Raw genomic sequence first — 12,333 nt, forward strand, 5'->3', positions numbered from 1 at the left:
ATACAATTCATCACCGCCACACCTAAACCGAGCCGCGGCGAACATGGTTCTCAGCCAGGGCCGCCCTCGTAGATTCAGCGCGCTACCAATGTTCACCAATCACAGCTTCACCAATCACAGCTTTACCAATCACAGCTTTATCAATCACAGCTTCACCAATCACAGAGTCACCAATCAAAGCTTCACCAATCACAGTTTCACCAATCAAAGCTTCACCAATCAATCCTATGCCTTCCTTTCAGGAGTCACACACATGCAGCTTTAATCGGTGTATGCACGACCATCGAGTGCAAACATGTGGTCACTGGTTCTCACGGATCCGCCGGGGAGTGGGGCCCTGTCAGGTCACAGTGCATTTGACTGCTCCACACATCGCTCCCCCTCCCTCTCCGACTGCCACTGCGACTGCGACTGCGACTGCGACTGCGACTGCAACTGCGACTGTGACTACGACTGCGACTTAGACTCAGAGTGAGACTCGGCACCGGCGCCGCCCCGCCTGCGACGCGCCGGATGGCGGCGCGCCGCTGCGAGCGCGCGGGCTGTACCCGGCCGCTCGGAGGGCGCCGGGGCCGGCCCGGCTGCTGGCGCGGCGGCCGGCGAGGCCGCATCCGACACCGGCGCCGGACCGGCGGCCGTGTCACATGTCGCGTGTCGGGGCCAGGGCCAGGCTCTGTGTCGGCGCGGGCGCCGATCCGTTTCGGTGTAGGTGTCCACGCCCGAGTGTAGGTCAGCAGTCGGCGTGTGGCAGGACCCGCGTCCATGCTGGCACCCGTCAGGTTGTGGAGTCAGAGCGCGTCCATGTCAGGGGCATCGATGTTTTGTCCCCGTAAGCGTTAGGATCAGGTTCGCTCCCATTATCAGCACGGACATCCGCCCCGGTATTTGGTGGAACAGCGCTGGCGTCAATCACCTGCCAGCGTCCGTGTTACTGTCTGTTGAGGAGACATGTCCACGCGTTACGAAAGGCCCCATGGGGCGTTACTGGACCGCACTATGTATATACACGGCACATCCCTCCACTCCGTCAAAACAAGCGCTCCGGCCGGCTGGGACAAGCGCTCTCAACACCTCACCAACGACGAAATAAATAAACACGGAGTGCGGAGCCACCAGTCACGTGTCACCGCGAGCGACCGTGCAACAACGGCGCCGGCACGTAAACACCAGCGCGGCACCGATACACCACCCGACCGGCCCACAATTGCACCAGACACCACCGCCCCAATCGACCGCGCGTGGTCGGGCGCCCCGTCACTGGCGTTCCGCCGGCCACCAGCTCGGTTAGAATGCGTCGATGAATATTCAGTGGCCGCGCTCCGCACTGTCCGCGGTTACTGCGCTAACGGCTGATCGCTGCGATGGCCCGAGGCGAAGCGGTCGTGGCGCCGGGGCGCAGCGGCCGCCGGCCGCACGAGCGGACGTGCCGGACACCTGCCCGACGCCCAGCCGGGCCGCGGCGGACACGGGTCGGGTCCGCAACCGCGGCGCTGGTTGTTGTGGTTTAGACCACGCTGCCTGCTCAGAGCCGTCCGCGTGGTTAGGCTCCTTGTAGATCTGGCCGCTCTGGGAAAATCCTAAGAATTCGGGGAATCAGGATTTTGTTGATGGTTCTAGGGTCCGATGCCAGTAGCAACAGAGCCGGTGCCCCTCAACGGGCACTTGGCAATCGACAGCCATCACGGCAACGATGGCGACAGGCATCACGTGCACTCACGGCGCACCGTCGGGATCACCGTCCACATCACCGATTACTGATCACTGATCATCGATCACTATCACACTGATCACTATCCAGGCCGCTCTGGGATTGGCACAGGCCCGACGGTGTCCGTAGATGACCGTTCTGGTATGCAGGCGCCGGTCACATGTGGACCGGACACCGCCACTTCAGCAGACCGGACACGGCCGTGTCCGCGGACCGGACACAGTCGTGTCCGCGGACCGGATACGGCCTCTTCAGCAGACCGGACACAGCCGTGTCCGCGGACCGGACACGGCCGCTTCAGCACACCGGATACAGTCGTGTCCACGGCCCGAGCACAGTCGTGTCCGCGGACCAGACACAGTCGTGTCTGCGGACCGGACACGGCCTCTTCAGCAGACCGGACACAGCCGTGTCCGCGGACCGGACACGGCCGCTTCAGCAGACCGGACACAGTCGTGTCCGCGGACTGGACACCGCTGCTTCAGCACACCGGACACAGTCGTGTCCGCGGCCCGGGCGGGCACAGTCGTGTCCGCGGACCGGACACAGTCGCGTCCGCGGCCCGAGCAGTCGTGTCCGCGGACCGGACACAGTCGTGTCTGAGGACCGGACACGGCCGTTTCAGCAGACCGCACACGGCCGTGTCCGCGGAGATTGGTCGGGGTCGCCTGATCCGGCTGTCAGTGTCGCCGGCTGCCCGAGAGATCAGCGAGGACATCCCGTCTGAACGGGCCGATCAGCGACGGCGGCGGCGCGTGAGGGGCAGACCGCCGGCGCCATCGGACCGTCAGACGCCGAGGAGACGTGTTGGACAGGCGTGAGGGACAGACCGCGGGCGCCGCTCGGCTATCGGACGGTACGGAGACGTGTCGGACGGTGGGAAGAGGGGTGCAGGCGTGATGTGTGGGGAGTCCCACTATCGGGAAAGCCTGGTGGGACTGTCCGATACGTCAGGCAGTACAGCAAGGTTGTCACGGGAGGTTTACCAGCCTGTCCGGGCAGGACTGCCCGGGAGGGCCACGTCGGACCTCCGGACGGCTGGGGAAGCTGCTGGACCAGATGTGCTGGGCTGAGTTCTGGGTTCGTTCGCTCTCAAAAATGGCCCCGAACAAAGCCACCGAAGGCTCGACTGCAATGGAAGAAAACTGCGACAAAACGAAGGACTTGGAAAGTGGTTTGGCAACTTTAGTTCCTTGTTGGTGGTTCTCCCCCACGGAAAAAAAATACTCGGCTTAGTAAGCGGAACGACACAAAAGGCCTGTCTCGGCCGGCCGAGGCTGGGCTTGGCAACGCCACGCGCAGGCTAGTGGGCTTCCGCCGTCATGGCAACGGCCAGTGTCACCGAATCCCGGTCCCAGTTCTAGTTCCAGTCCAATTCCCAAATCCCCAGTCCCCGGTCCCCACACCCAGTCAAAGTCACAGTCGCAAACAGAAGTCTAGCTCCAGCGCCAGTCACTGTCCTAGATCTAGTGTCAGCTCCAGTTCCGCTCAGTCACAGTCACAGTCACAGTCACAGTCACAGTCACAGTCACAGTCACAGACACAGACACAGGCACAGACACAGATCCAGCTCCAGCACCAGTCCCTGCTCCGGTTCCAGTTTCAGCTCCAGTTTAACTCCGTCCCAGTCACAGACCCAGTCCTAGACCTAATCCCAGATCCCGTCCCCAGTCACGGCTCCATCTCCAGCAGCAGCGCCAGTGCCCGCCCCAGCTCCAGCCCCAGCAGCAGCACCAGTGCCCACCCCTGCCACAGCTCCAGCCCCAGTCCCGGGAGCCGGCCGTGTCGTCGGCCGCGGACCCGGTGGCTCGACCTCAGCGGCCGCAGCCGACGATGCGCCCGTGTTGACTCGGACACTAATGATGATGGTGATGCATGGCGATGGCATGACAGCCAATCGCGTGCATTATTCGGACACATAACGACCCTATCTCCAGATACGGCCCTGCTGACGGCTGCGTTTGGTCTCAGCAGGCATATCAGCTGAATCGACGGAGCAGCTGAGGCCGGACCATTCGGCAGAGCGCATGCACGCCGCAAGAGAGAAAAATCGCAACGAAATTAGTGGCGAGTTGGAGTAGCCCGGCAATATCGTCGGTCTTAACTGACCCAACCTGACCCAGCCAGACCCGACCTGACCCGACCTGACCGGGCCGGCGGGCGCTGGCGCCGGTTGCGCTCGCTCCTAATCGGATTGACAGCGGAGGCGGCTGATTGGATTGATCGGCTGTGCGGCGCGCGCGGGGCTCGGCCGGACGCGGAGGGGAGGGCCGGGGAGGGGCGGGGAAGGCGCCGCGGGGCCGGCCGCGGGCGTGCCGCGCCCCAAACGCGGCCCCACCCCCGCCGCGCGCCGGGCCAGGTCGATACGACGAGCCAGCCGAGGAGCGGCCCGTGCTGGTGGCGCGGTCGAGGGCGCACGAGTGGTCCTTCGCCCGCACACGAGCGTGGAGCAGCCGCGAGCTGCAATGCCCCTCCCCCCCCCCCCCACACACACACTCACGCGGGACTGGCGAAGCTCGACAGAAGGACCCGACACCGGCGGAGGAATGGAGAAAAACACAGCCGTGCTCCTCATGATGATACAAACGTTGCGCACACTTCAGAAGAAGCCCTAAAAGTACACGCTGATGCGGACAGGGTATTTATTCAGCCCCCCCCCCCCCCGCCCCTCCCCCTCCAAGTCTATCCGGCCTCCAAATCCCGCCACAAAAAGCTATCTGATGACAGCGTAGACCTGCAGAGGATATCTGACTCCGTGCGTATGAGGACATGTGAGTTGATATAGCCCCCCTCCCCCCCCCCCCCACCCACACGCACACGGAACCGAACGTCAGCTGGGGCAGTCAGTGTCTACCGTGCCGGACTTTGATAAGGGGACGGGCAAGCGATCCAGAGTACCGGAGCCGCCCCTGGCGCGGCCGGCATTCCTTCAAGCCAGCCATACCAGGGACGGGCTGCCATAACCGTCGGTGAGATCATTCAGCCACACTTCTCAGTCCCGTGGTGCCGTGATCGCCAGTGACATCATTGAGCCACACTCCTCAGTCTTGTAGTGCTAGGACCGTCAGTGAGGTCATTCAGCCACACTTCTCAATCCCATGGTGCCGTACCGTGAGTGACATCATTCAGCCACACTTCTCAGTCCCGTGGTGCTATACCGTGAGTGACATCATTCAGCCACACTTCTCAGTTCCATGGTGCCGTACCGTGAGTGACATCATTCAGCCACACTTCTCAGTCCAATGGTGCTATACCGTGAGTGACATCATTCAGCCACACTTCTCAGTCCCATGGTGCCATACCGTGAGTGACATCATTCAGCCACACTTCTCATCCCCGCGGTAGTCATCGTCAGCACCAAAGCGGCTGTTACTTTGACCTTCAGTTCCGTACACGACGATCGGTGCGAACGGCCACATCTGGTCCATCCACATGTACTTGGAAAGCGTCACCAGCTCGACAAGTAAATCCCGCCGAACGGACCTTCGACCGGCGAGGCCGTTCCCAAACGTTCTCCGATAGGACTGACTGAGAACGGTGTCGTGAGAGACAACACATCTGAAGTAGCGCGTCCCACTGCGAGGAGAGTGACCGCGGGTCATTCGTGGCCGGCTCGGTACTCGGCAGCTTCGGCGGTCGGCAGGCTCGGGTGTACGGTGGTAAGGCGCCACACCAGGCGGCACCTAAGCCCCCACACGTCCCCGGGTTAGCCAGCAGATCCCCGCCAGCAGGGCCAGCCCGGGGTCAGGCCTGCAGCTCCCCCCCCCCCCCCCCCACGTCCGGACGGCGACGGCCCGCCGGAGCGCGGAATGTCCGCGTCCGCGCGGCCGGGCGCTTGGACGGCGTCGAAGCCGGCGCGTCGCTGCAGCCGGCGCGGACCGAGCGTCAGCGCGCGGCGCCGCAGCGGCCGGCGCGACGGCAGTCAGCCGCCACTACCGAGTGATGGACGCGACCGCGCCGGTGCCCTACGGCCGGCCGAGCCATTGGCGCTAATTAAGGCGGCCACGCCTCGAGCCGCGCCACGGCCGCGGCCCGCTCACAGCCGACAGATTGGGCCCCTCCGCGGCCCAGGCTCGGCCGCCGGCGCGGGCCGCGACCAATGGCGATGAATGGTCCGTGCCGGCGCGGTCGGGCGCGCGGGAGCGCTCGGCGGGCGACGCAGGTGGCGCAGATGGGCGCCGGTGCTGGGAATCGGCGCGGGCTTCACTGGCGCGCGGCGTGAGCTGACGTCTAGATTGGCGCACGTGGAGGTCGTGAAGGAACCACCGCTGTTCGAAACTGGGCGCGGAATGTCCGGCACGTGTGACCTCAAATCCAGAGCACTGCGAAGTTCTGTAACAAAAATGAAGATACTGTGCCTGTGAAACGCGGCATAATTTCTGACTCGCGTTGGTATCTGAATTGCTAATTGGTGCATGCCTTAATTAATCATTAGTATCTGAATTACGGTGCGGCTCGAGAAGCGATCGTATGCATTAAACTGGGCAGACAATAACAACCCAGCGACGAGTTGGCCAATACCAGGCTCCGTAGACGGCGCGCGCTGCTGGTCGGTCCGTTACTTCGAACAAGACCCATGTCGGATTTCACTCATCAGCCCGCTGGCGGGGGGTCTCGCGGTCCGCACCGGGCCTCCCACTGGCCGCCTGCGGACCACCGGCCCCCGCCGCGTGCCGGGCCGACGAGGCACAGCGCCGAGCAGCCGGGGCCGGCCGATCTGTTCAGCTCCCGGCGAGCGGGAGTGTTCACAGCTGGAGCTGAGTGAAGCTGCCGCTCTCGGCTGGCGGCCACGCCGGGCACTAAGCCGGAGGCCAACGGAGAGTTCAGTTCAACGGAGAGCCCCATGGAGAGGTCCGCAGAGAGCCCCACGGAGAGCCCCACGGAGAGTCCACGAGGCACAGCGCCGAGCAGCCGGGGCCGGCCGATCTGTTCAGCTCCCGGTGAGCGGGAGTGTTCACAGCTGGAGCTGAGTGAAGCTGCCGCTCTCGGCTGGCGGCCACGCCGGGCACTAAGCTGGAGGCCAACGGAGAGTTCAGTCCAACGGAGAGCCCCATGGAGAGGTCCGCGGAGAGGCCCGCGGTGAGTCCCACGGAGAGTCCAGTTCGAGGGCAGCGTTACGGCACCGGGCACGGCATTATTATGGTGAGAGACAGCTGGGCGCAGAGTGACGTCACGGGGGGCAACTCCTTAGGTTACCGCAGCAGGGCCGCTTGTGCGACAGCTGGTCTTACGCGACAGCAACACTGCAGAAGTGCAGCGACAGCAACGCCGTCGAGCCCGGCTCCTTCCCAGCACCAGGAATCCCAGCAGCGCGCACAATGAGAAGGCTTGGGACCGGCCGGGGACCGGCTCCCTCCTAGCACCAGGTACTCCAGCAGCGCGCCCAGTGAGAGGGCTTGGGACCGGCCGGAGACCGACTCTTTCCCAGCACCAGGGACCCCAGCAGCGCGCCCGGTGAGAAGGCTTGGGACCGGCCGGGGACCGGCCCTCTCCCAGCACCAGGGACCCCAGTAGCGCGCCCGGTGAGAAGGCTCGGGACCGGCCGGGGACCGGGTCTCTCCCAGCACCAGGGACCCCAGCAGCGCGCCCGGTGAGAAGGCTCGGGACCGGCCGGGGACCGGGTCTCTCCCAGCACCAGGGACCCCAGTAGCGCGCCCGGTGAGAAGGCTTGGGACCGGCCGGGACGTGCTGTCCATGCCGCCGGCCGGGTCAAGTGCTGACGCCGGCCACGGGACCGGCCAGCAGGCACCGCCTGTCAGCCAGCGCCCGACCGAGCTGGCCCGTCACGGGAGCGGTGCAGGTGACAAGACACGCACGGTACGGCACGGCACGGGACGGCACGGCACGGCACGGCACAGCGTCGCTGGGCCTCATCGGCGACCGCAGCAGAGTGCCACTCGGGCCAGGGAATGCGAAAGCAGTGAGCCCATCACTGGGGGACTGAAGCCGACAGGTCAGACAGAAGGGTCGCGTCCGGAGACCCCCGACTCGCCGGGTGGCACGACTTGCGACCTTGACCTGCGCGCACTTCAAGGTCGCAGGCCGTGGCTCCGGGCTGACCAGGCTGACCAGGCTCAGGTCGTGAACTTAGCGACTGGTTGGGGCGCTGAGTACTGCCACTGCACTCCCGGCGGTAGACGCCTTGCGGCTCTGTGGCAGCAACGAAAATGGCATTTATTGCTCGGTCGCCGTCTGTGCATTTACAGCTGGTGCTACCCTACCTCGGCATTCAAAAGTTCATTTCACGGAAGTGCCGATGAATACGTTTTAGTGAGCACACCACCGCATATCTATTATTCATATAGCCCACGCTACGCTCCACCGCATTATGAATTGCGTGCCGCCATAACTGCGTTACCACATGCATGGCGGCGTTTCTGACACTCTGCAAATCGGGCGCCCTTTACCGGCGCGGTATTTAGAGGCCCGCCGCTGCAACAGCGACGCTCCCGGGCGACACCGCGTCGGTCCCTGACAGGTGACCATTGGTGTGACTCAGCCCGCGCGGGCAGCTGAACACCGACACTTGATTCGTGACGTCACCTGCCGCTGGTGAAGGACCGCGTCCGTCAACGCCGTCCCGCCAACCCACGCCAACCGTCAACGTCAACGCCGCTCCGTCAACCGACGCCAACTGTGAAGGCTTTGAGCCAGGCTGCCGCAGACAATGGGCTGCTGAGCCAAACGACAAACCACGCTGGCTTCAGATCAAAGTTCCTCATTACTTCACATATTTCGGAACCGACCGCCAATGGGATCGTCACGCGACTCGCCCCCCCCCCCCCTCCCCCCGTGCATTACGCGGTCGGAGAACGTAGTACCAAGCACGCGACCGAGCTCGCACTCACGGTAATAGCAACACGAGGTAAAGCCAAGCCGAAGCTACAACACCAGCCCTGTTTGGGTGACGATGGTCTGTGCGTCATCTGACGCTTCCGAAGGACTATTTTGCGTTTTATGGATGCCCAAGTGCGCTATGTACCGTTAAGTTATAATGCCCGGCTTATACGTGTATATATATATATATATATATATATATATATATATATATATATATATATATATAATAGATATCGTATGAAGTATGAAATGCGATATGTCATCCAAGCTCCTAAATTCGACAAATCTGCACACAACGTCATCAGCCCATTTTCTACCAACCGCACATCCTGTCAATATATCTTCTGGTCAGCATGTTGTATCCACGTAGCGGGGGGGGGGGAGGGCTCATAACATGTTCCGGGGGGGGGGGGGACATACATATTTACGACGCGTTTCTTATCACGTAACGCATAGGCCTAATGCTAGCTGTTTCTCCAGTCCCCGGGCCACGCACTACATATCTCCGAGGCGGCGGCCGCTGACCGCGTGTTTCAGCGATCTCTGGCGGCACCGGCCCAGAGCGCCCCCGATGCGCCGGCGCCCGTCTGCGGGGGTGCTGCTGGTCCCGGTCCCGGTCGCCGCACCGCCTCCGAGTTGTCGCACACTGCCGGCGGCGGCGGCGGCGGCGGAGCGGCCACGAGCGCCACTGTCGGAGCGGTAACGGCAACAACGCGCCGGCAGACAGGGCCGGGTGTCTGTTGGGCGCACGGCCGACGGACAGGGCGGAAGGCGGGGCTATTACGTGGCGACGTTCGCAAGACATCACAACAGTGGGATGCATCACGCCACGCGCAACAAGCGAAATGGTAGGACGCGAGAGAGCTGCCAACAGTCACCACGCGGAAGGCACCCATCTGTGCGCCAGCAGATACGGTCTGAGGCTCGGGGGCGACATCCAGGGCCGGTCTCAGCGCCGGCCCTGGCCTGCCAGCGGGGCGCACAGGACCTCGGCGGCTGCCGAACGCCAGGACAGGTTCGACCGCACCGAACCGGTTACACCGCCCCCTCCCTCTCACAAACTGGCCTAGCACACAGGCTGGTGACATAGCCTGGAATAGTACGGCCAACCACGTGCTGAAGAATTGAGCACCGCGTCATAAATTCATCATTCTTCTTCACCAAAGCCACCTGCCGTCGGGTCCGGGACGAACAACGTCAAGAATCAGGAGTTCCCACGGGTAGTAAGCATTGCAATTGTGTATGAGCCCTTCTAACGACAGCAATGACCCAGGCAGTAAAAGCCTGCGTCGATATTTATGAGACGGGCTGTACGGTCGCCGTGGAAGCGATGACCGGATCCGCGCACAACTGTCACGTAACGCCGCAGGTCCGCCCCGGCGGTCGCGGAGAGCGGCGACCGTGGGGGGGAGGGGGGGGGGGGGGGGGGGCTGGGGCGGGCCGTCGCCCAGGAAGACGTGAACAGCCGGTTCAGAACTGGACGCAAACCTTAGGGCAAAAGATAGCAGCCACGGGAAATAAGATGGACATATGCAGAGAACAATCGCCCTTCAACGCGGGTAGCGTTGACCGCACCAACACAGCAAAAAACCACAAACCGGGCAGAGCAGAAATCACGTGCCAGCCCATTGGTCATGAGCTGGCACGTTCGCCGCTGGCGTTCAATCAAGGCCGTTGCAATCACTTACCATCCACCCGTGCTTCGGCCAGAGGACATCTGACGCCCCCGCGCGGGGAACAGGACCCCACTCACAGGGCCCGGCGGTGGCAAGAGCACATCTGACGCCCCCGCGCGGGGAACAGGACCACACCCACAGGACCCGGCGGTGGCAAGAGCACATCTGACGCCCCGCGCGGGGAACAGGACCGCACTCACAGGACCCGGCGTTGGCCAGAGGACATCTGACGCCCCCGCGCGGGGAACAGGGCCGCACTCACAGGACCCGGCGGTGGCAAGAGCACATCTGACGCCCCGCGCGGGGGACAGGACCACACTCACAGGACCCGGCGAATGCCCGCTGGCAATCCCGACGGCCAAGCCGGGAGGTCAGCAGAAGACCGCGTGCGAACGGAATGCTTATACCGCGACAGCTCTCCAGGGCGCGCACAGAACAAGGCATCAGTGTGGGATGGAGAACGGCAGGCGACGTGATGAGTTAAGGCGCAGAAGCGATAGCCAAGGCGGAAGAGGCAACGCACAGCCATCACTTTTGTAGAACAAAACGGCCCTTAGTTTTGGGTCCAAACCACTCACAGACTCATAGCGAATAACGGAGAAATATGAGCTAAAATAAATGAAAACGAAGCTTGATAGACCTAGCCGCCCGAAATAATGCAGAATCGCTCATTTGGGACGCGAAACGCACCGTCGTCACTAAATATACATTCCCACAAGCGTAGGCACGCAAAATGGAGACCTTAAGACGACATGTCGTGGCAATGGAAGGGACTCAATCCGACCTGAACGAGCACCCTCAATGGAGTGGACACAGAAGCACTTCAACGGTGAATTTATAGAGGAATTCCCATTTGAGCATACTTTGCAAACCGATCCAGTGATTCCATGTCCCGGTGTTTCCATCCAGCGGTCTTCCGGCCCAGCGGGGGGATATTCGCTTGCCCCTGCGCCTTCCGCTGTCCGCACTGAGCCTCCCCACATTATCAGTCATTCCTCACTGGCCGTGCTCCAGTCACGTTTGGCAGGGCTCCTCACCTCCACTTTGGTCGCCATGGCTTCGGTCGCTGCTGTCGGATAGCGGGTCACCGCGTGCGTACGGGCACGGCGCCGCTCTCACGGGTGCACACCGCACTAAGGCACGGGGGACGGGAGCGGGGCGGGGGGGGGGGGGGGGTCGTCCCCCGGGAATCACCGGCGTCGCGCGACGCTCGTGGCTGAAGCGCTGCTGCACCGGCAACGTCTGGCGCAGCTCATCTGCAGCGCTGCAGGCCGGTGGTGCTGGCGCACGGGGTCGCTCGGCGCGGTCACACAGCCACCGCAACGCGAGGACACAGCTCGCTGTGCACCGGCTCGCCTCTCTGCCGGACTCGCACCACCCACACGTTCAGCGGCGGGCGGCCGGCCCAGGACTGGCCGCCAGCCACGCCGAACGGCTCTCCGGGCCGGAGGTGCCCGGGCCAAACAGCGCACGCGTCGTGACGTCACGGCGGCCCCCGTCATGCCGCGAAACTACGCGCCCACTACGACCCGATCGGATGGTGCAGGTCGAGGGCGTCGACGTTTATTGGAAGCGTAGTGAGAAGTCGAATCGACGCATCACTCCGAGGCTAAGTCTTTGGTTAACTGCCCAGCCATTTGTAAGTGGGACTGACGCTGGGTACGAGGTGGGTGATAACCAGCCACGTAGCGAGGGTTTGAATTTAGAGCACCAATTTAGCATCCAGATGCTACTTCGATACACCATAGACTCGTTTTAAATGTTTTAGAAGGTCTATGGGGAGTGGTGTAGTTTCCTATTCGGTTGGGGGCTCCGCCAACTTTGAGAAGAAAATGGGCCAAAGCCGTGGCTAAACCCGCTTGTTGGTGTATTTTGGGGCTAGCTTCCGTTCTTCTTTACAGCTTACCCCCCCCCCCCCGCATTGGTCATTTGAAAAACTACGCCCCGACCTGTGGGCGATTTTTAAACGCCATAAATAATAAAGTCCTTGACGCCAGGGAGCCCAGTCATCTTCACAGGAGATGCTCTCAAAAGCTCCCTCATGGCCCCGCCACTGCAAATAACGTAAAAAGCATGGTTAATAAATAACGCCCGATCGCGCATGATTTT

General features: G+C 62.6%; 1 protein-coding gene across 4 annotated transcripts in view; it reads right to left on the bottom strand.

Annotated features, from left to right (window-relative positions):
* Positions 1 to 12,333, bottom strand: part of LOC119113878 (cAMP-dependent protein kinase type I regulatory subunit) — an 85,764-nt gene that overhangs the window by 25,704 nt on the left and 47,727 nt on the right. The window contains exon 1 of one of the 4 annotated variants that reach the window (XM_037238111.1): positions 11,088 to 11,250. The exons of 2 other annotated variants lie outside the window; for them this stretch is intronic. In XM_037238111.1, the coding sequence (XP_037094006.1) occupies positions 11,088 to 11,207 (120 nt within the window). In that variant the 5' untranslated portion in view covers positions 11,208 to 11,250. One more of the 4 variants, XM_037238113.1, reaches the window with a different exon arrangement.

Source organism: Pollicipes pollicipes, unplaced genomic scaffold (genome assembly GCF_011947565.3).
Source record: "Pollicipes pollicipes isolate AB1234 unplaced genomic scaffold, Ppol_2.1 Scaffold_7262;HRSCAF=8765_pilon_pilon_pilon, whole genome shotgun sequence".
Classification (NCBI taxonomy): Eukaryota; Metazoa; Arthropoda; class Thecostraca; order Pollicipedomorpha; family Pollicipedidae; genus Pollicipes; species Pollicipes pollicipes.